At 37.7% G+C, this 25,514-nt stretch overlaps 1 protein-coding gene across 1 annotated transcript in view; it reads left to right on the top strand.

Annotated features, from left to right (window-relative positions):
* tmtopsa (teleost multiple tissue opsin a) overlaps window positions 1–23,181 on the top strand; it is a 96,003-nt gene extending 72,822 nt beyond the window's left edge. Inside the window, exons 3-4 of the mRNA XM_036556292.1 lie at window positions 317–550; window positions 22,960–23,181. Of these exons, the coding sequence (XP_036412185.1) occupies window positions 317–550; window positions 22,960–23,181 (456 nt within the window). The remainder of the gene's footprint in view (window positions 1–316; window positions 551–22,959) is intronic.
* Window positions 23,182–25,514: the final 2,333 nt, after the last annotated feature.

Here is a 25,514-nt window from a genome sequence, read left to right as displayed (position 1 = left end):
CTGTTAATCATATGAAGGGTTCTTTGAGTGTTCAAGGTTCTATATATAACCATTTCCTTTAGAAAAGAACCCTTGAACATCCATTATTTTTAAGAGTGTAGCTAGCTACTATGCTAAAACAGGGAAAGCCAGTGAACTTCCCTAAAAACCTTGATTGCACACTCAATAATCTACACCTGATATTTCTTAAGAGTGCTAAAGTTCTGCAAAATGTTCTGCAAAGTTTGCCCAACTGAACAGATGTGCTCGTGGAGCATGGTTAGTTCAATTAGGGTTCTCCATTTTTCACCATTTCTTTCCGGCTTTTGTCTCAAAGGTCAGTGGGGTGAACACGACCATGGGCCGCAAGCGGGAGCACCGTGTCCTGTTTATGGTCATCACCATGGTGGTCTGCTACCTGCTCTGCTGGCTTCCTTACGGCATCATGGCCCTGCTGGCCACATTTGGAGACCCAGGCCTCATCACAGCGGAGGCCAGCATCGTGCCCTCTCTGCTGGCCAAAACCAGCACAGTCATCAATCCCATCATCTACATCTTCATGAACAAACAGGTGAGGATCTGTAATTGTGATCTGTAATTCACAATTAATGATTATTTCTAGAAATAGAAATATTAAGACATGAATTTAGCAGTTTCTTTTTACTTCTGATAAGAGATTTTTTTGTTTTAATGTACAGTGAAACAATAGAAGCCAGATCCTTCATGTAGTGTATTACAATCTCTTAGGAAGACTGTGTAAATGATACTAACATTAAAGGGGAATTCCACCCATTTTCCAAAATTTCTATATAAGTCAGTCATCAGTTTCTACAGAAAAAAGTCGTTCAGAGTGGTTTGATGTGAAATGGTTAATTGTAGAGAAATAGACTGATTCAGATGTCTTTATAGTGGTTGTAAATGGAAGCAGGGGTCACAAATATAGCCTTTTTATTTACTATACAAAAGCTACACGTGTCTTCTGAGTTTTTATATGTAATATTGACAGGGTAAAATAGGGGTAAATGTGAGAAAATAAGTTTTCTTTAGGGACTATTTTTCTTTACAACTCCTTGCAGGTGTCTCTCTGCCATTAATGGTACAATATGTAAAAATATGTTTTAGGTCAAAGCAAAGCTGACATAAAAAAACGACTCAAACAACAAGCAGCATAATTGTAACCATTTAATGTAGGAACTTTCTTTGAGGCAGCTTTTAAAAGCGTTAAACTCTTCAGACATCTGGTTCCCAACACCACCACTGTGAATAATGAGTGCATTTCACATTAAACTTCTTGTTTACATCTTTATATCTGAATTATGCAGAAATTTTGAAAAACAGATGGACCTTCCCTTTCAGACTAGCAACTCAGAACTAGAACTGGAAATCTGCTATACTCTGGTTGGGATGGTATTGCGTGATAATAGCCTCAGAGTGTTAGACGGGGGAATTTGTGTCAGGGGTGCTGTAACCCAGTTCATCTGCCTCTGTCAGCCTCATAAAGGATATGTGATGTGAGTGTGTCAGTGTAACACTCTGGTGTGAAACAATCCAGTTCATCGTGCTGATCACGCCATCACTCAAGCTGTCAGGAACTCGCCTTGGCAGAGGATGAGCGGGGCACATACAGGGCTGTCCTGTCCACTCACACCACCAGGGGACTTTCTATTTATACAGCCAAATCAAGGCGCCGACAGGCCAGCAGAAATCAGGCCTAACACGGCCCTAACTCAATAAAGGCTGAAAAGACACCATCTGTTTTGTGGGCGAGTCTGAGGTGTACATTTCCTCACTCGGGATGTCTTCTGTATGTGCGTCATTGTGATCTTGTTGCAAAATATAGGGCTGGCTATAGCAGTGGGCTGCAAGTTCATACCTGCAACATATCATCGCTGTTGTTTCTCCAAAAAAGTATCTTTACAGGAGAAGGAAAAAATTCACTTCAGTGGAATTTAATGTAACAAGATTTTGTTTGTAGTGATTTTGGACCACAATGTAAATAGTAGGTGTGTTTAAAAAAAAATAAAAATTACAAAAATTCAAGATGCAAGGTTTTGTTTTGACAGCAGTGAAAACATGCCTGTCATTCTCATAGAATCTGGTCTATGGATGGATGTATTAATAGCTATTACAATACATGAATTAATTCCTTTTTATAACTTTAATTTTTAATCAGATTTTTTGCCTGTATTTCTAAAAACTTCAAATATTTAGATAATATTTTTAATAAAAATTAATGATGAAACCAAAAACTTAGTTGAAGTTTAAAGAGCCCCTGAAAGGATGTATTTTTTTTAGGTAAAAATGTGGTGCAAACCAGATACTATAAGGTTTGCACAAGATGCTATCAGGTGAGCGCAAGATACTGTGTGGTGAACATCCGATACTATCAGGTGTGCAGCAGATGTTAATATCTTGTGTGCAACACAGTGTCAAGTGGGCACATAATATTATCGGGTGCTCTATATAGTGAGCACCAAATACTATGTAGTGAGCACCCGATACTATTAGGTGCACACCTGATACTGTTGTTAGCACAGGATACTTACAGGTGCACACCAGATAGTATCTTGTGCTCACCACAATATCAGGTATGCACCTAATGCTGATACTGTGGTGAGCACAATATACTATAAGGTGTGCACTCAATAGTATCTGGTGCTTACTACATGGTATCTGTTGCTCACTGCTAACTTAGAAATATACACCCTGTCCTTTTAGGGGCTCGGTAGGATTCACCATGACACACTAACACATCTCTTTACATACGGTGTCCTTGAGAGCTGTGAGGCTAATGCTTTAGCATCAGCTAAAAGGTCAAGAAATTAGTCTAGTTACTTAATTAGGCTAACTTGGCTAACACATGGCTTTGTTCACTACAATACCCAGCATGCATTATGCAAATGCATTCAAACACTAAGAATCCCCCACAGGCAATAGCAAGTAGGCATGTTTACAACAGATGTAGCAATGGCTGAATTTCTTATTTTGGCCAGAATGCCCCTTTAACATTGTAGGCTTATAAACATTAGCAATGTAGTCTTATAACAGCTGTGTCTGAATGCACCTCTGACTAGTACAAATATGCAAAATATGATATTAGATCAAACTTAGAGATCATAGGCTATTAAAAACAAACCTAACATATTGTCTGTGATGCATTCAGAGACACAGTCCTCTTTAACTCATTAAATGCCCCCAGAGTATGAGTGTGCATGTCCACGTTGGACAGTAAAATGGATCAGCGGGTGGAATTGGAGCGTGCTGTGTGCTAGCATATTTCCTATCTCTGTATTAAAGAAGCTCTATGCTGCCTCTGTTGTTGGATGCACTGCAAGAATGTGCACACATTCAAAACATTCAGATCTTTACATATCAAATAAATACAAGAGCAACATTGAGAAATCATGTTAATAACTGAGAAGAGTAGATCAAACGCCAGAAATACATATTTGTATGCAAAAGTTTGGGCAACCCAGTCAAATTTGATACATTTTGTTGATTTACTGAGTGAAAGGTTAACACGTCCTCTACATTTGTGCACATTTTGATGCACAATTACTGTTTATTTGCTGAATTTAACATACTGGTAAAACAATAAAACAAAATGTGGCTGTGAAAAAGTGCAATATTTAACTTTATTCTCTGTAAAGGATGTTATCTTCACAGAGAAAATCAAGAAAACGTCATTTGACCGGGGTTTGCAAACTCTTCTTTACTATTGTAGCTGCATTTTGCATTTGCCTTTATCGGCTACTGACAAAAAACTCTTTGCTTGGTAGAAGAGGATGTGGTTGTACCTGTTGTACAAGTGTAATGCAGACCACTACACTATAGTGAGGTAAAATGTTGTGTATAACTAAACTTGCATCTACGAAGCCCCGCTGGTGACATCCATATAAATGAAAATAATGCGTGGCCACGACTTAGTAAGGCATGGGAATGAGATGATTAAGTCATGGCCACGACTTAGTAAAGCGTGAGATCAGGGCTCCTTATGCGTCAGCTCCCGCAGGTGGCAAACAAAACAAAACTCCCATATGATGTCCTAAAATCTACTAAACATGCAGGTCTAATAGTGTTCAGGCGCAGTTAAGGATGTGTACAGAGTGACAGGTTGTTCCATCCCCTTGACGCGCCAGAGGCAATTTCCTTATCCGGCAGGCCGCAGTTAAACGTGTTCAAATGCAATTCAGCACTCTAATGGGATTAGCATGTAGATTACAGAGCAGACAGCTTGACAAAAGTCCCTCATGACAGCTTCTTGTCTGGCCCTCAAGTCTGACACAGAGTTGTAGAGACACTGAGCCAGGCTCGCGCGAGAGGAAAACAAACAATAAATGAATGAGCAGCCAATCGTGCTGGCTCTGGCTCCTCCTTCGTCTTCACCCACCCATGCTAAACGTGTCTGGCAGATGCTCCGGTGCGTTTTCCATGTGAGCGTCTGAAGCTGGTTTCTTAGGGAGATCAAAACGGAAAGATTATGCACAACAGCAACTCCTCACGTCACGTCATTATGTTCGTTATTAGAAGCCAAGTATGTTTTCTTTTATGCCTTTCAAACGCAACAACCACCAGAAGTTTTACAGCACTGGCTTCTGCTCACTTGCTTGTCTTCTGAGGCTCCGACCTCTTCAACTTTTTCCCTGACCCGCGTTTAATTGTCGTCCTTAATGAAGCCGGTTGCTGCCAAAGCATCCTTTTATCCACCTTAAAACGCGCAATCCCCACAAGAAATGTCTCGCCGCATTTGTTGTGCTTAACTTATTAATTACAGCTGCATTTGCATGCATCCTCTCGCTCTTCTCTTAACGGTACTGTAGAGCTAAACAGCATTAATCCCGAAGTTGATTAATTACCTTGTTTTTTTTTTTGATGTGCTCAGTTATTCAACTGATTGCACTCGTTTTAGTCGCATTGAAATAAATGGTGAGTGCGGCACAGTCAGCACGTTCCTGGTGCTTTTGCTCAGCAGTTGATGGAGGTCTGGGGATAAAGTCAGGGATCTTTAATGTTTGTGCAGCAGTAAAGTGCTAGAGTTGGAACGCCTGTAAAGGTGCAGGCAAATCAAAGCCCACGGCGTGATTTACTAAACCACTGCACACGCTGAAGTGTTACTTGATTCGAATGTGTGCATCATTTCCACTTAAATAAAGTCGATGCAGTTTAACCCCTTACCAAGCCATGGGCCCACCAGCAGGCCCAAAGTTTTATTATACCAATAAAAGTTTTATTATGCTACTTCTATAATCTAACAAAAGCTTAGTTTGCATTGAAGTCCCTGTATACATACATACATACATCATCTAAACCGCTTATCCTTCTGGGTCGCGGTGGGGTGCTGGAGCCCATCCCAGTTGTCATTGGGCGGAAGGCAGGATACACCCTGGACAGGTCGCCAGTCCATCGCAGGGCAGACAGACAGACATACACAGTCACACCTAGGGGCAATTTTAGCACGTCCAATCGGCCTGACTGCATGTTTTTGGACTGTGGGAGGAAACCGGAGTACCCGGAGGAAACCCACGCAGACACGGGGAGAACATACAAACTCCACACAGAAATTACCCTGGTTGCCCGGCCGGGAATCGAACCCAGGCCGTTCTTGCTGTGAGGCGATAGTGCTACCCACTACGCCACCGTGCCACCCTGAAGTCCCTGTAGTTACTGAATAATAAACCTTAGTAGGTAATAAGCCTGGAAGGTTACTTACACTAAAAAGCCTAACAGGTTCTAGTTATTAAGCTGATAAAGGACAGTTATTAGGCTGAAAATTTTAATAATCTGTTGTAACTTTGCCTACTCACCTCATTCAGTGATGCTGCAGGAGTCTGTAAAGTGAGAATTTCTGGTTTAAAGACTAACAAAACACCTTTCTGATGATGTATTTTGAAGGTGGGAAGACTCAGCACTGAGACAGATACTTCATACTTTTTTCCCATTCGCTGGTTAATGCAGAAGGAAGCCAGACATATAATGGTACTGTAGGAAGCCAAATATCACAGTAATATTAACTGCACTGTTTTACAGCCCAGAATAAGTTTTATTTCTGTGTAATATACAGATTCATACTTTAGTATCATCGTAAAGGACGATGAGGGACGCACACCTACTTTGCACCATGATGCAAAGAACCCTTCAATCATGCAAAGAGTTCTTTGAGTGTTCATGGTTCTATATAGAACCATTTGTTTACTAAATAACCCTTGAAGCACCATCCTTTTTAAGAGTGTACAGTTTGTGGATTCTTGTTACAGTAGATGCTCTAAAGGAAAGCTGGAGCTCCACTTTGCTGTTGCTTTTGTTAGTTTGCTGATCATTGATTTATCCATAGTTCTCCTATGAGCACTGTCCAGTGTAGTCTGACAAATTGCTGATATCGCTGTATCACAGGTGTGTTTTGCTTGTAAAAGACACTTCAGAATCAACGTACTTTGATAAATAAATTTATAGGGTAGTAGATGGAAATAATGGCTGTCAATGGAACTTTATTTGATCTCAAGGACTATAGTCACAGCATCATAGCAACTTCATGCGAGCAGCTGGGCTTCAGCCTGTACTACTACAGATGGTTCATAGAGTCAAACTAGTAAAATGCATTCATGGCATTAAAACAGTAGTGGTGATAATCATTTAATGAGTTAATGCGTTATGAACACACAAACTTTGACAACACTCGTTTTGATATCTTGTTTGTTACTTATCAGATAAATACAGATGAGGTAGAGGGCCACTAACAGTTTGTGCTATGTATTTAAGAGTTCAATAGTTGATGTGTTGTGAATTGTGGGATTTTGTTTGTGGATTTGAATTCATGCGCAGCTTCAGATGTTTTTGTAGGAGTGACAAAGTAATGGGCAAAGAACTCAAAAACAATAGGTGAAAATCATGTAAACACATCAATTTCCATGTCTTCTGTAATGTACCAGCAGACAAATATACAAGCACTCGTCTGAGCGTTAGTGAAGATGATGGATGAGCTGCAGTTCGTGTTTAGGTGTTACTCAATCAACACTTTAAAAAAGCCTGAACGGTTACTTCCAGCAGAGCCATCAATCTGCACTAATTCTCTGTAGAACACTTTACAGTCACTATGGAAAGGTTTAGGATTTCTGCAAAACAAGGCTGTGCATCATGGACGTGGGAATGTGTTTTAAGCCGGGGGTGCTGACATTTAGGGCAGCGTGTATGTGACGGGGCCAGTGACATCATGCACAATGATTTGCCTTTTTTAATTTGAACAGGTCATGCAGTTGTATAATGAAGCGAGTGATGACAATTTATACATCTAACTGACACATCAGACCACTGACTCACATTATTACTCTCATTCTGGACTAGCTTTATGCAAATGAGCTGAGTGATGACCAGTCAGACTGTTGATATGTGGCGCAGTAACCGATTATGTCGCCGTCACAGTCACACACCCAGATTTAACGCTGAAATGCACTCTGAGTGAGAGATTTAACGGTTGATAAAACCTTCATTATTTCATCAGATGATTCATTTTAAGGTTAAAAACAATATCAGGCTATTCTGAGACTCACAACTGGCCTGTGACTCTACACAGACTTTCTCTTTTGCACCTCAACCTGAGTGTGTTCGAGCGCCATGACCCCAAAGTGTATCAATGTATTTATCAATTCTTATGCTAACCGATGTTTTTTAAATGGTCAGTGTTTGAGACAGCTAACTCAACTTGAGAAAATCCTCCTTCCAAATATATTTGGCAGAAATCCGGCAACTGTATAAGTACATGTGTTAACAGTGGTCACACACCCACTTACACCAAGAATAAATAACAAAAAAAATAACTAAATAAAATAACTTTTTCAATTTTAAGTTCCCCAACCATTTTCTCCCATTATTAGCCATGTCTGACTCTTGTTATTATAACTCCATCCCAAGTGGCTTGATAAGGCCACCACTCTGGAGCTTAAATGTGAAACAAACCTCAGCATCTTTTCAAAGCAAACAAAGTTTCTGGCACATTTCATTTCCCGTTTTCACACAAATTAAGTGCCATGGCTAACGTTCCCTGCAAATTAGACCCTTAGTAAGGATATTAGAGGGCTTGGTTGCACCTTAATTACTAAGTGTAGGAATTAATTGGTGAGGTGAGAAAAGGAGCACAGGCATAATTACATGAAATATATAAATCTATTTTAAGAACTAGCAATTACACATTTATAAGAGCTAAAAGGGATCCAGGCATGGGTTGACAATAATTGTGCCAAATGTGGTTGAAATATGGATTATTACTTATTATCAATCAATGACTGATTTCGACTCTTAGGATTGATTCAACGTATCAAAGTGTATATCTCCCTGAATTTCTTTGATACTGTAATTACAGTATAAAGTATTTCTACAATAATGTACAGTTTTCAAGCCAGCATGATGCTGTAACATGTAACTGTATTGGACAATATTTCCAATACTGACAGATTATATTGTATCAAACAACTTATTGTATGGCTGCCATAATATTATTGTTAAAATACTGTAAAAATACTGCACTGATACTTCAAAACTACAGTATCATCAGCTTTACTGTGAGAGTAGGCACCAACAGTACTTTTCTGATGCAGCAAAGCCATCATCTTCACTGAAATGTATTTTTTTAGTTTAGTTTTTTTTTAGTTTTTCGTTATTTACATATTTAAACAGCTAGCTGAGCCCCATTAATATCTGTGAGGCAGGGAAAATGCAACACATTTACACTTACCTTGTGGCAAAGTTACATTAGCCTAGCCAGCTAATGATTGATAGCTATCTAATAGCATGCTAGTTTACATGTACCAGCATCAAATAAACCATATTCAAGTGACTTCATGAACATTTTATATATTTTTTGTCATGTCATTATATTGCACAATTTAACATAGAAACTTTCATTGTAAGTGTGCTTTTTTATTGTACGTATCTCATTAGCACTGCTTCAATAATGTTAATATCAGCTATAGATTCAGTCTCAATGGGATTTGCAGTGTCATGTTAGTGCCAAGCTAACGGTGGAGTACATTAATTTCCCTGCATTGAGTTTAATACTATACAGATTGAGCTTAAACACTGACTTTGGGAGCTTGGAAGACATGCATATAACATTTTTTACTTTGTATGTGCCAGTTTTAAGTGAATCAGGATATTGTGTTAAAGAGCATGCATTTATGAAAATACAGATTGAAGATCATAAAGATACATTCTGAATATCATTTTTTGAATAGCAGTACATGTGTGCAATATTTACATGTAATGTTGCTCACTGTGCATTACTATCATACAGGACTATTTGCAGTCAGGGACTGGAGTTGAGAACTTTGTATGCTGCAGATATACAGTGAATCATTTAATAAATATTTTAACTTATAGGTACACTACGGAAGACTATTTTATTACATTTGAAAGAAGTAGCATTGCTGAGCCAGGAGAATAAAAACACACTAAAGTATGGTGTGCGTGCACTGCTACGAGTCAGGTCAGATTTTGTGGGAGTTTTTCAGACCACATCATACATCTTAATGCATTAACAACACATACACAGGCTCAAAAACAAGGTCCAGCTCAATGTTTTGGTCTCAAAAGTTATGATAACAGTAGATAATTCATTTACATTCATGTCCTTCACCAAGTTTTGTTTGAATACTCATGCTGTACGCTCGCAATCATCAGATGTATCCACTCAATGAAGGGGTCCGAAGCACCAATGTTGCAAAATGTTCTTCCGCACATTGCATGCAATTACACCCTTCTACCAGAGAGGTCTCCAAATCCTCAAATCATTACATAGTGTAGCTTTAAAGCCTATATCTGAATATTGCTGGATTCTCCTGATAGCCCATTAGTAGTCTTCTGAGCTGCTTAGACAAAAGTAGGTGAAGTTTGGTATGAGTTTGGTATTTCTTCCGAAGTTTGTGACTGAGCATTTTTTTCTTCCTTATGCTGAGTGAGATGTAAGTTATTACCTTTTTGAGGGAGAAAAAGTTCTCTGTCTGCTCCTCCTTCTGCTGTGATTGTTTACACGCTCAGCTTAGAAGAACGACTGTGTCACTACGTCACTGGCTCTACGTCTCTAAAACCTCACTGGAGAAACTACAAAGCTTGTTCCACAGAATTTAAAAGCATTCACAATTACGCATTTCATTTTATACTGAATCATTGAACAGTAGCACATATCTATTATACATATATATTACATATGAAAATTGACTAAATGGAGAGTTAAAAGTGAAAGAAAGCAGAAGAAGGATATGTAAATGAGTACACTTTGAGTGTAGGCCACTAACATCACATCTGTCCTCACTAGAGAAATTCTGTCATGTACTTGACTAACAACTCCAAATTGTGTCTGAACTGCAGCCATTAAAGCACTTTCTTGAAGCAGTTTGACATCTAGTTAAAGAACTTTAAACAGACAAGATCATAGATGGAACATGAGATGAATTCAGTTCTTCTTCAGTGCTCTTGATGCTAAGACAAATGAAGTTGACAGGAAAATGAGCACTTTTCCTCAGGCTCATCTGAAGTGTGGGATATTCTACTTCAGCCCATCAGAAGAAGCCTAAAAGAGAACTCAGTACTGTACACATAAACTGTCCCGTCTTGTCTGTACCGAAGAAAAGCCCCCTTTCATAATCCGTGCACCATAAACCCCTAAGATGAACGATGTGTGCGCTTCATGTGGCAGCGTGTGTAATGAGCGATGACTGATGTTTCAGGAGGTACACCGTGCTCCAGCCGAAGAACAAAGATTCTCCTGTATGTCATTTTCAGTCTTCAATTCCTCCCAGCCCGTAACTATGGAAACTGTGAGTTGAGGCGAGTTGAAGACTAAAAATGCTGTACAGATTCATGAACCATTTCCCGACCAGTGAAGACCACCAAGAAGGATGGCAGAAAAGCTCTGGTGAGTCGTCTTAATCTGACTGCTTTCTGATGTAAGAGCCGGAGAAATGTCTGGAAAATGTTGGAATGTGTTGTGGTTCTTGTGTAAAATGTAATCTTTATGTGAAAATCCAACAGACTCAATTTTTTTATATATTTTCAATGGCTAGGGCCTGCTGGATGGCCCAAAGTCTTACTACACACTTTTATAATCTAGGAATAGCTCTACCAGTTTGCATTGAAGCCCCTGTAGTTACTGAATAATAATAAGCCTTAGTATGTAATAAACCTGGGATTTTAAGAGGTGCAGTAACAGCCTTTACTTTCTGGGTAGGCTTTACGCTAGATATTGGAACATTGCTGTGAGGATTTGATTGCATTCAGCCACAACAGCATTAGTGAGGTCAGGTACTGATGTTCTCCAACTCCAACATGCACTCCAACTCATCCCAAAGGTACTGTATATATATATATATATATATATATATATATATATATATAAATGTGCATAAAATCAAGCACATAGCCATGCGGTCTCCATAGACAAACATTGGCAGAAAAGTGGTCGTATTACAGAGCTCAGTGACTTTAAAGTGGCAGCTTTGCCTCAAGTCAGAAACCGCCCTTCATTTATTTCATTTTCAGAAGATGGAGACTCACTTTCAGTGTTTCAAAGAAATCTGCCAGGATGTTTTTCCACACCTGCAAAGTTCAATCTTAGAAGCTGGTTGCAGTTTCTGCTTCTCACAATCCAAGTAATCCCAAACATATTCAGTGATGATGAGGTCTGGACTCTATCATGGTCACTCCATTGTTCTGAGAACAACAACAGCGTCTTTGCTTGGTTTGCAGATGTTATACAAGGGAATTGTTTTGTATCAAATCTCATACAAAAATATCTCCTTAAAAATAATAACTTGTGGCTGTTTTGACTGACAGTAAAATAAATAAAGGGTGGTCTCTGACTTTTGCACAGTACTCCACATATCAAATTACATTAACATTTTGCACTGACAGATTTGAGTGTCCAAATTTACATTTATATCAGTGTCAATCATAACATGACAAAATATAAAGGATGTTTTTCTTTCTGCCAAGCAAGACTATATACATACTGATAATGCTCTCCAATTCAAATTATAGTAACATATCTCTTCTCAAATGTGGTACCAGTTGAAAGTTTAAAATCTCAACTTGTGACAAAATTGAAAAAACAATGAAATAATTCATACTTTCGTTTTCACCGGAGATGAGAACTTTCAAGGGTTACACAAAATGCAATGATTTGGATGTCAACATTGTGCTTAGAGTATTTATGTTAATTGAGTCTAACAGACTACACAATTCAAGTCAAAATGAATCCTGATAGTGTATTTGGGTCATTCTCCATCTGGAGTGGAAATTCAGGTGGATGCATTTTTAAAAAATCAGTTTCTTTCATCCCAAAACGAAATAATTTTAATGTCCATTATCATCTCCTATTATCATATATGCAAAAAGGAGAGCTTAATTCCAAACATATTTTACAGTCACTGGTGTTATAAGAATATGGTGTAACACCAGTGACGGTGACTCCAGTGACATTCTGGTAAAAACTGAGGATTTTGTAAATTGGCTGACTCAGTCAGGTGAACTATTTAAAATCAGTAATAAAAATGAAATTATTTTAATTATCCAGCCATTAAAGTACATAACACCAGTGACACAAGTAATTTGCTGCCTGATAAACAAAATTATTAATAAATAATAAAATACAGTGAGCAGGTGTGACTCGCCTTCTCATGCCTTGAGATGCCTCCTCTCTGATGAGCCTCAACCCAAAGAAGCAGTTTAACAGAGCTGAAAATATTGTGTTAAAATGTAACATCAGAGTTCCAATAACATCAGTGACCACAATCTCTGTGACAAATGAATTTTGTAAGTACAATACATATTTTTAAATGTAGTGTAAGATTAATGATATAAAAAGTAAAAATGAATCTGTTTTAGATAAATTCCTAAGCTAAACCTCTTAAAAATATTGTTTTTTATTAAAAATGGTTTCTCAAATGTTGAAATTTAGTTTTGTGACGAGCTGTTTTACAGATGCAGAGCGACTATGAAACAGGATAAAAAAAGAGAATCATAAGGGAAAAGTCATATTTAATCTTAGGTCAACCGTGTAAATGTACATACTGACTTTTGGAGCAGTGCCTAATATTTTAAGCATCGTTTTAAGCCCTGTGACCTTTGTGACGTGGTTTCCCACTCCAAATGGAGAATGACCCATTTGCATTCTGTTCTGGTACCCTGTAGGCAAATGCTTTTAGAAGTAGTGCTCATGAACCCAGTAATACAGTATTTAATATCACATTCCGTGCTTGAGAAATTATTTTCAGCATAAGGGATTCATTAGAGCAATTTAAGTCACACTGGTGTTAAATTAAATAGTGTGTTGACTGCTGTGGTTCCAATAAAAACAAAAGCTAACAGTATATGTCTCTCTCAGATTGTTTCATTGTGTTCATATTAAATTGTAAATTGGCTGGAAATTGTAGGACTCAGTCGAACACCTAAGGAAAGCCAAAGAAGTGCAATGGGAATAAAGCTGAAACTTGTTTCTCTGTAATAATACCTGTGAAGTCACTGCAGACTTGAGCTATTGGGATTTTTAATACATGACCCAAACCACAGGCCACGATTTAGCTCTATTTCAATGCTTCTGACAAAAGTCAAACCTCTGACTTTTATTAGTTTTGGAGAGCACTGTACAGCCACAGTATTTTTACAGGAACTTTTCTTTGTTTTAACCTTTGTATTCAGTGGTGGGTGGAGAACTTGAGGAATTTAATCTCGGACATTTCTCACTAGGACAGAATCTAAAATAGGTCAGTGGAGCAGTGAATAATCAAAGCATTTCTTTGAGCAAATGTCTTCCATTTTACTGTTCAGTTCCTTTCTGACAGATGAATGCACTGGGCGAATGACCCCTGATGGACAGTGACACAGCGTAAATTAGAGAGACGAGGCTTAGTACAAACTTGGGGATTGGTGCACTATATCTTCAAAAGTACCTAAACATCATCTCATCTAATGTATCTTCTAAAATCAAGAGTATTGATAGGGAGTTTGTCCCTCTTTGCTGAGGTCAAAGCCTCTACTCTTGTGGGAAGGCTTTACGCTAGATATCAGAACATTGCTGTGACTGATTGCAATTGAGTGACAAGAACTTCAGATGTTGGATGATTAGGTTCACAAATGGTTCACATAACCATAATCCTAATTCCAAAGGCTCCATAGCTCCAACTCATCCCAGAAGTGTTCAGTGGAGCTCCCTAACTCCAACTCATCCCAAAAGTGCTCAATGGAGTTTAATCAATCCAATTCATTTCAAACGTATTCAATAGTACTACATCTCTCCAGCTCATCCTAGAGGTGTTCATCAGTCCAACTTTTCCCAAATGTATTCAGTAGAGCTTCATCACTTCAGCGCATACCAATTTAGCCCAAAGCTGTTTGGTGGAGCTCCATAACTCCTCCTCGTCTTAAAAGTATTTTGTGGAGCTTTATTACTCAAACTCATCCCAAAAGTGTTCAGTGGAGTTTAGTCAATCCAATTAATCTCAAAAGTATTCAATAGTATTGTATCCATCTAACTCATCCCAACTCATCCAAGAGGTGTTCATCGGTAACTCAGCCCAAAGATGTTCAGTGGAGCTCCGAAGCTCCTCCACATCTCAAAAGTATTTAGTAGAGCTTTATTACTCAAACTCATTCCAAAGGTGTTCAGTGGTGCTCCATCATGCCAACTCATCCCAAAGGTCCTAATAACGTTCAGTTGAGCTTTATCACTCCAACTCAATCCAAAGGTGGTCAGCGGGGCTTCGTCATTCCAGCACATGCCGAGAGCTTTATCCCTCCAACTCAATCCAAAGGTGTTCAGTGGGGCTTCATTATTCCAGCACATCCCAAAGGTGTTTAGTGGTGCTCCATCACTCCAGATCACCCTAGAGATGTTTAATGGTGCATCATCCCTTCAGCTTATCCTAAAGATGTTCAGTTGAGCTTTATCACTCCAGCTCATCCCAGCTCATCCCATCACTCTACCTATCCCAAATATGTTCAGTCAAGCTTTAACACTCCAACACATTCCAATGGGTTTAATGGAGCTCCATCACTCCAACTCATCTCCACTCAACTCAAAGGTGTTCAGTTAAGGTTCACCCCTAAGTCTCACTCTAAAGTTGTTCAGTAGAGCTTCACCACTCTAACTCATTCAAAAGTTCATTCAAGTTCATTCAATGGACCTCTATCACTCTTGACTCATCCCAAAGATGTTCAAATGAACCTTCTCTCCAACTCTAACTCATTCAGAGTTGTTTGATGAAGCTACATCACATTAGAGAATGTGTTTCCACTGGTCTGAAGTTCATTTGCAAGGGTGTTTACACCAATCTAGCTGACACTCTGCATTGCACATTGGTCATTCCACTTCTAATGCTTTTGTATGGATATTACATGGCTATTTGTGCATGGTGTAACACCTGATTATCACTGTTGTCGGAAGAAAACCTTGTATCTCGAAAATGGTAACTTTACAGGAAAAGGAAAAAAAAACTACTTCACTTTTAATGTAAGTCAATGGAATCAGACTTTTTTCCAAGTCATTTTGGGTAATTTCTTTTGGTCCACTCATCAGCAAATTTATAGGCAATTAAAGGATAACAGGCATTTTCAAATCATGTCAAAAACTGAAAAACGTCAAAAATGGAGATGCTAGGTTTTCTTCCGACAGCAGCGATATGTTTTAAATAGTTTAATTCCCAATCTAGAGGTGGTGTCTGGACATTTTTTTACATATATTGTAGCTACTTTGTGTGATACTGTGGTGTGAGATTTGTCTCAGACTTTTCTCCAGGAAATTTGAAAGGGTGAAAGTTCTTTACTGTTGATCATATAACAAAAATCCACCATGTAGCCCCTCTTACAGGTTCATTGTACCCATGAATGTTTTTGTTTTTGTCCAAGTGCATGTTGTACATAATGTCCCTTTCCTCTGAATGTCTGTGTTGGAGCTTGACCTTCAGTTCTTGCATTTCTTGGAGAAATGTAGTAGACTTAAAGTATACATGACACATGTGAAGTATACTAAGTACACTACGTTTTCCCAAGGGAGGTAACATCACAGAGTTGGTTGGATCCAATCATTTCTTTATCACCCTTTCAACTCCCAGAGCTTGAACCTAAAAAAAAGATGAATGGACCTAAAGAGCTCAAATATTCCGCCATATCATATTCATCACATAGAATGTGAAAAATGTGAGGAAATGTCTTTTCCTAAGAACCAAACCAATCATTTCCACATTTTGAAAATTCATAAAGCCCTTTGATCAGATAAGAACACAACCCTTAAATAACAGCCAGCTGTGGTCTTCTTCTTCTGGAGGTTCCATGAAAGTGAATAATTCATCCAGATGTGTGTGAAGTTTTATAAAATTGTGGAAAGGTAGATGTTTTTATCTGCTGGTGTTCTCCTTTGCAGAACTTCAAAGAAACCAAAGAGGTGTATTTTTATAGAAAACATAACTGCCACTACACAGAGAGCTATGCAGTCAAATGTGGGGAATTGACAGAATTTACGGCTGTTGTACTGACGGCATAGAAATCAATTAGAAACAACAGCGGGGTGTTTAAAGATTAAATAGACCATAGATATGTATTGGAACACTGAATATATTTACATGTGGAAAAATCCGATTTTGGCAGTCATTTGTTCAACATGTTTACATTCATTTAGTTATTTGTATAATAGTAATCTATATAATACAGTTGTCTGGAAAAGTTTGGGCACCCCTTTTTCAAATGACATCTTTTGTTGATTTTCTAAGTGAAAATAAGTTCTACAAGTCCTCTACAGAGAACACACTTAAATGTGATTTTTTTCTGCAACATTTATTGAAAATGTTTTATTCATTTGCTAAATTTAACGTATTGGGAAAAAATAAAGCATACAGTATAAAATGTGCCATAACGTGGTGATTGGACAAAAGTTGGATTAATTTGTGATAATTCCTGGAGGCATTGCTAAACATACAACATGCATGTCTACCGTTGCTTAGCAACTTGCCAATAAACTCCCAAAGAAGTGCAGCATGTCATATGAATTTCAATATGGAGTTTCCTTCTTATACAGAGTCGGTTTACTGATATTTATGTGAGAGTTTATTTGGCTGAAATTGCACTGAATGTGGTCATTTGTTGCCATTTCACTGCTATAGTGCTGAAATAAGTTTGATCTTTTCTGCCAGTGGTCAGCTCTTCTCAAAGTGGTGCTGTTTGCTCACATATGCAAATGTGTAAAATCAGATTTAGGGTGTACATGTGCTGAAAAACACTGATTATTTCTCTGAAATCCAGCTCCCTTTATTGAATTTCTTGAAATCTGATAACGGCTTTAATCCAATCTAAAAAACTGGAGTATGCTGTTTACATGAGCGCTTGAGTAATCGGATAATGATCAGGATAATGATTGCTTTATTGGTGTGCATGTAGACACATTCATTGTCAAGTCAATCAAGAGTAAATCACAGTCACATGCAAAAGTTTGGGCGCCCCGGTCAAACAACGTTTTGTTGTTTTTTTTTTTAGTGTAAATATGTTAACACACCACAGAGAACACACTTCTGCATATTTTAATGCATGATTACTGTTTATTGGCCAATTTTAACATAACGGAAAAAAATATAAAACATAAAATGTGTCCTGTGCAAAAGTTATAGCACATTTATACTATGTGTTTTACTTTTTCCAATATCTTACACTCAGGAAACAAATACAAATCGTGCACTTAAATTTGCAAAAACTGTCATATTTAAGTGTGTTCTCTGGTAAGTTAAGACTTACTTATTTTCACTTAGAAAATCAACAAAACATCATTTTTGCATATGCCACCACCATGATATTGGCTAAAGCAGGTCTTTTTCTGCTTTGGCGACTGTGTTCAGAGAAGCTGTGAAGTGTTTATACATTCCTCTTTATTAAGCTGCTTTGAGAGGATGTCTGTAAAAAGTGCTACGTATAAAAACTGAACTGAATTTAATTCAGTGGCATCTGTGATGAAGGTTCCACTATTTATGTCAAAGAGTGACCAGTAATACACCAGTAGTCCATTGGTTCCATTATGAAGGGGTCTTGCAGTTCCCTGGTCTTGCAGTGCCCTGTATATACATATATCACTGCTGTCGTAACAAAACCTCATATCTCCATTTTTGACTTTTTTTTGACAAAATTTGAAAATTTCTTTACATTGTGTGTAAATTTCATGAACAATGGACCAACAGAAATGGCCCAAAATGACTTGAAAAACAAGTTCCATTGACTTGCATTAAAAGTGAAGTAAGTAAGTGAAGTACTTTTTCTGTAAAGTTACCATTTTGGAGATCATTTTGTCCAGACAACAGCGATATATATGTATATATTTAGCCCATTTTAGATGCTTAAGTCAACTTTTTCATAGCTTGCCAGTGGCTTATTAATTTGGTGATGTTCTTTCATTTTTTAATAAGAAACATTTTAACAACCAATGTAAACTGGAAATATTTTCATTTGAGCAAATAGTGAAAACAAAACTAAGCAATATACAGATAAACCCGTGTCAATTTTACTTCCTATCACAGTCAGACACTGCTGGAATTTGGGAAATATTAAAATCATTTACACTTCAGTACCAGCTGGTCCACGGCTTTGTGCACATGACCCTAACCACAGTGTTGTCTGATAATCCTGATCGAGTCAGGTGGCGACAGTCACTCTGGTGTCCATGTTAGGCTAAGGCTAACCCCAAAAGGCTGGTCGGCCATTTCTTTTTGTCTGGCCTTGCAAACAAAGTGGACAACTTCTGATGAAATGGACTAGACAACGGGAGGTGATTGAGCATCTGCTGCATTTTGAAATGTAACTGAAACATCCCTGACTCATCCATTCAGCTAAAGAGGACAAAGTTAGTGTGGATTACACTCTTTGTACATTATGTTATCTGTGCTTATTTGTGGCTTGTTTGGTGTCTGAAGTTTGCTGATTTAGTTTTGCAGGTTACACAAAGGTAACACTTTATGGAAGCTTATACCTCACCAATTAGCTTCGCACATGCATGCATGTCATCACATGCAAACCATGTTGAATTGTTAAGTAATCTCTTATAGACTTGCTTATGTCATTACTGACACTGTATGACACACTGAGTGCGTTTACATTCACTTAATAATCAGATAACTGCAGAAAATCAGATTTTGTCAGTGATCTGATCAACGCGATTTCTGCTTTGCAACCGGCCAGTAAACTCAGAGAAGAAGACGTGACGTAAACATAATGTAAATGCCACAGCTTTATTTTAATATTGCACCACTTTACTTGAAAATGTGAACATGCATCATCTAGAAGATGAAGAATATTTAAATCCTTCATTTCGTCAAGCATTTGGTTTCAGTGTCGTTCCAAAAGTGTTTTGTTGCCTCTCGCGGCAACGCTGCTTGCTTATTTCCGGTACCAGCATCTGTTTTCCCACATGACGTACAAATCCGAAAGAAATCAGAGTAAGAGTTTACATGCACTGAGAAATCTGATTACTGAGCTAAAATCCAGCTCTCTGTATTGGATTTCTAGACCTTACTCCAATCTAAGAAATCAGAGTATGCTGTTTACATGACCATTTGAATAATCAGTTGCAGAAATCCCATTATGATCAGACTGTTGAGTACATGTAAACACACTCACTGTTATCTATAAAAAAGGACAAAAGTATGGATGAAATTTGTCCACTGACTAAATGTGGGATAACATGATGTCTCATTATTTATTGCACTGCATATAAAAAAAACAATTTGTTTATATCCAACATACTTTATATTTTCCCTACTCCTTTCACAAAACCTGAGAATTGTTTATTCATTTTGAAATTACATATGTAAATGTAGGAGAAAAGTAATAATTGGCCCTGATATCGTGTTGTCAGCTCAAAAGGCCTTTGCAAACATTCTGCATGAGTGCAGTCTTTCTGTGGCTGTGCACATTTATTGTTTGCAGGGCGTAAAATCAGAGCTAGTGATTATTGCATAATTGCACAGTTCGCTGCTGGACTATCACCAAGTCCAGGCCTGCTTCTTTGACCTCAGCATATTTGTTCAGTTTGATAATCACAGCGTAATTTTAATGCGGCGCTGGGCGAGACCCCTCCCGAGAGACTATTAAGTGAATTTTATCTGCACTGAATGGAGGAACACAAAATTACTTCTGTCTTCCATGTTAATTACAGACATCAGGATTATTCTTCGCCACTACACTATCACAGCAATTATTCAATTGCAAATTGTATAATTGTCCTATTGGGGCTGAAAATGCAATTAATTGAGCATATAATGTCATCTCAAAAATGGTAGTGATGACAAGGTGCCACTTGTATTGTCCTCTTACGAAAGGCCAAAAAAGACAAATGCCTTTAGGATAACAACCTGAATGGAAAACGGGGCTGTAATGATAAGAAGGACAGCATTAATTATGCCATTCTGAATTGTTATAATCATCTTCTGAGGAGCATGGATGATGGAAATGGGCTCCTGTTTTCATTCAGAGCTGCTGAATGTGTGAATGAGTTGCATGCAGTGTTTTGTTGACAGATGTACACTGTAATGGACTCAGAAGCGGACAGTAGTTTACTGCATACAGAAAGAGCTTTATGTAAAATTTGTAATCCAGTTTTTGTTGCATGCAAGCAGTTGTTTATTAAATGAAACACAATCAACTCTCTGTAACTGTTTGAAATTACTTAAAAATTACTGATCATACAACCGAAAGGCAAAGATGGGAACAGAAAGATATATGAGGCCATTCAGCTGCCTGTAGGAGCATAACACATACAGGTATGTTTTATACCTTTATAGGAAATTAGCTCATATGTGAGTATCAACACTCCAAAAGTCAGAGAGCAGCCTTCATTTATTGATTTCCAAAACAATTAAGCACATGTTATTTGGTTTTCAGCATCAGGAAAAAGCAGAAAACACAGAAAACACAGAAGCTCCAACAACTAAATACATTATCAGATTTTTCAGTGTTCACTGTGTCCACTGTTTACTGTTTACCGTTTACCCTTATTACAGCTTCCATTCTTTTCAGGAGACTCACTTTCAGTTTTTCAAAGAAATCTGCAGACAAAGTTCAGTCTTAGAAGTTGGTTGCGTTCTGCTGTTGTTGGAACAAAACCTCATATCCCCAAAAGGCAACTTTACAGGAGAAGGAAAAAACTTACTTTACTTTTAATGTAAGTCAATGGAACCAGACTTTTTTCCAAGTCATTTTGGACCATTTCTTTTGGTCCATTCATCATGAAATTTACCCACAACGTAAAGGACAACAGGCCTTTTCATACTATGCCAAAAACTAAAAAACAACAAAAATTGAGATATGAAGTTTTATACCGACAATATATAAACAAAATTAAGGTATATGGTCACTGACTTTTAACAAGTCAGTTAAAAGTCTCAAATGTGACCAATGCATCACTGCTGCACTGTTCTTTAAGCATGAGTGATGTACCTTCCCCCTGTGAAACTATATACTGTCACGTAAATGTATATAAAATGGATGGTCTGAGCTGCTGCCTCAGTTTTTAATATGGCATCTTTGTTAGTGTTGTGAAATATGATGATTTATATATGTTTCTGAGCCTCTTTGCTCCGGGAGGTTGCTCCACAGCCCACCAGCTCCATATTTATTATATACTCAAGCAGGAGAATAACAGTGAACTGAAGTGTTTATGACTGACAGAAGAAACTATAATCATTGGCAAAAGGGATTATACACATGTTGAAAATGAAAACAAAGGCTGGACAGTGAGGTTTAAGTGAGCTTAATGACCACAAAGAGCTGTTTCCTTTTCTCAGTGAGGTTCTTCTTAACAGCTACACATCCTTTCAGACCCACAGCGCTGAGTCGTCTTCTCACAGTGGAAGGATGGACAGAAGCACCTGTGGATGTTTTCAGATCAGAAGCAGCTTGATTTTCTCCTCTCTCTCAAAGATGAAAGCTTTAAGTGCTGTTTATCTGATGGGGGCAGTTTTGGTGTCTACCAGGTCTTCCAGGTGGTTGTTAGGAGGCCCATTTTTTCTGTAGCTTTTAATAATTTTTTGAACTCCAGTTTTGGAAACTTCACTTATTGTCCTTTGACTTTCTCCTTCCTTATGCTAATTGATTATTGTTTGTCTAATGTTATTAGAAATATCTCCTGAAAATAAACAATTTAATAGCTGTTTTGTATGTATTTTACAATGATATGTCCCATATAGGTTTATATATACTTATAAAAAGATGGTTCTTCAGGGGTTCTTTAGTAAAGACAGTGGTTCTACATAGAACCATGAACACTCAAAGAACCATTTGCATGCTTAAAGTTTTTGCATGGTGAAATGACTCCAGATTTTTGAAGAATGTGTTGTATATAGTTCTAAACAGAACCTTTTTGCAATGGCACCACATAACACCAACAAGACCTAAATAGAGCCACTGTCTTTACTAAAGAACCCTTAAATGTCACAGCAACAGCAATGTTCAGTCTGGAACCTCTCCTCGTATCTCTAATCTGACTCTAAACTGTCTTCTAATTGACTCAGACTCTGGGTTTGGTGCTGCTAATCAGAAATTTACATCTAAATACACAGAATAACCACAAAAACTTCAATACAACATAGAAATATGACCTCAAATGCTAGTTTACAAAATTTTGCAGGTGCTAGGTACATTTTTTGATAAAAAATTAGCCAAATTCATTAAGATATCAAAATTCTGTTAGCATTTAAATGTCAAAAAATGCCACATCTGAGTAGCCCAGGGTCTCCTGAAAATAACAATGTATGGCATGTGTGACTGTCTCATAGAAATACTTTATAGGTGAAATTGTAAGTGTAATTGACCCAAAATACCAAAACATCCCCTAAAAATCCAAGGGTTCTAAGGGTTAAGGATCTTCTTAAAGAGTGTACATATAAGTCTCTACAAAACAAACATGCATGCACATTCAGTTGACATTAATTCCTTGATGTATTTCACCACTGCATGTGTTTCTGTCAGTTCTACAGATGTTTCCGAGCGCTCCTGAAATGCGAGACGCCACAGCGAGGCTCCAGCTTGAAGAGCTCATCCAAAGCACACAAACCCACTCGAGCCACGAGACGCAATGACAACAACTTTACCTGCATGGCAGCTTCAGTCGGCCACACGACAGCGGTGCCCCCGTCAACAGACGCTGCGAAACCGCCAATGGTATCCCTGGTGGCTCACTACAACGGCTGAGGGTCAATCTGAGGTTAAAACTAAACTTTTAGCTCAGTGACTTCATCTCCAGCAGGAGCAACGAGGAACTCTTACAAGATCGAAGAACGTTAATGGTGTGCGGCAGTGATAAACAACAGCCCACCAAGGTCGGTGAGCTGTGTGCACTTGCTGCCCTTTTTAATGACTATTTCTGCTTTTGAAAGAATGACTAACAATCTGTGCTCAACATTTAAATGAGGCTACATGGGAACCATACATTATTTTACAACTGATCAATCTAATTCCCTTATTTAAGACTTGTAGCCATGGGTTGCGTTTTGGGCCTTGAGGCTTTGAAAAAACAAAGCCTTTTCAAAAATTCCTAACACCTCCAACTTGTGCAGAAACAAACCTGTGCCTGTAAAGTGCTGATGACATCTTAAGTGTGATAATGTTGCCTAGGGCCCAGCGCTAGATCTCCTTTTTTCCTTGAGGCAGTTATAATGTTCGTGAAATCCAATTCTCTGGCTAACTGACTCTCAACAAAGAGGAGGATGAAGATATTGAGTCTGTCTCGGGTACTTCATAGACCTCAAGCAGCTTTTCAGGGTGCTTAAAACCCAGCAACTGTCACTAGCGGTGTGTGGAAGACACACCGTGCTACACAAGACTAGTTATTAGCATGATAACAGGCTAGTGCTAGCTGTCACCTCAATATTTACCTCAAGGCCTCCTTTTCCACTCCAGATTCAGGGAAAGTTTTAGGGCTGAGCCTGCACTTGTGGTGGAAGGTTGATGGCAATGTTGAGCAGCTAGTCAATTTACAGCAATTTTGTTGCAAAAAGGTCTTTGCCCTTCAAACATCACATGCTATTCTGCTGGCTCGCTAGATCTGATCACCTCACTCATCTCCAAAACCATAGTTTTGATCGTTGCCTCAGGGACTGCGTCTGTTTTTCTTTCTAGAACTGATCAGTCAGTCTTAAAAGTAGACTTTATTAATAACTCTTTATTTGAAGGCTACGTAACACATGAATATTGTTGAGCAATTTAAAAAGCAGAACTTGAGTATTTATGAACAGCTCATGTCTGTAATAGTAATGTTTTATGAGGTTAATGACATTGTATTGACTTCAGTGACAGACATTTACTCCATTCCATTTAATACTGTTATGAAGAACTTAAAAGGCAAAGGTCCAGTGAAGAACACCATATACTGTATTAGTTGTGTATTATACAGAAAATATGTGTGTAAATTATCATGAGGACATCAAAATCTTAACTAGTTTCCTGCCATATAAGTTATATCTTTTGGGAATGATGCTTTATGAATTAGGAATGGAACAAATATCCATCAGTTTTGTGTAATCTTTTTCTGCAGGCCCCCTAGTGGCCATTCCACCAGCGGAATGAAATCAGCTTGGTATATTTTGACTCGGATATTTGAGTTTTGTAAATCATACATTTTCATCAAAATATATTCCATCAACAAGGAAAATGAACAAAATAAGATTTATATAATATACAATACTGATAATAATGATAATAATAATAATAATAATAAGCCATAGGGCTTATATATGACAATATGATAAATTATATCACAACAAGTATTGCCAAATAGTGCTATATATATATATATATATATATATATATATATATATAGAACCTCATATCTCCATTTTTGACGTTTTTCAGTTATTGACATGATTTGAAAATACCTGTTACCCTTTACATTGTATGTAAATTTCATGATGAATGGACTAAAAGAAATTGACCCAAAATGACTTGGAAAAAAGTCTGGTTCCATTGACTTACATTAAAAGTAAAGTATGTTTTTTCCTTCTCCTGTAAAGTTACCATTATGGAGATACAAGGTTTTCTTCTGACAACAGCGATATATATATATATATATATATATATATATATATATATATATATATACATATTGGGGTGATGCCATAGTCTTTAAACATAACCTTTAGCAGCTAACATAGCACTGTATTAAGAAAACTTAAATTATAGTGTAACTGAAGGTCCTCCAAATTAAGGGATTAAGGGTTAAGGGCCCTTATGTCAAGGCAACGTCATTTACATAATAAAACATCTTATATCGTCTTGCGAATACTGACATAAACTGTTCATAAATGCTTACGTGCTGCTTTTTACATAACCATTCAGTGCATTATGAAGTCATTATGAAGGTAGCCTTCAAAAGTGCTTCACCATAAAACAGTTTGTAGTGAATGCTAAACAGGCTAGCAGATGGCTACAAAGAGGAGAGGATCATTTTAACAATTACAAGTGCTACTGTTAATCATAGGTTGTAAATTAATAGGAAGTGTTGTTTTACTGTTTTAAGTGTGCAAAAA

The sequence above is a fragment of the Colossoma macropomum genome, unplaced genomic scaffold (assembly GCF_904425465.1).
Source record: "Colossoma macropomum unplaced genomic scaffold, Colossoma_macropomum, whole genome shotgun sequence".
Classification (NCBI taxonomy): Eukaryota; Metazoa; Chordata; class Actinopteri; order Characiformes; family Serrasalmidae; genus Colossoma; species Colossoma macropomum.
The sequence above is the reverse complement of the archived record's forward strand: the minus strand, read 5'-3'. Positions and strand labels throughout refer to the sequence as shown.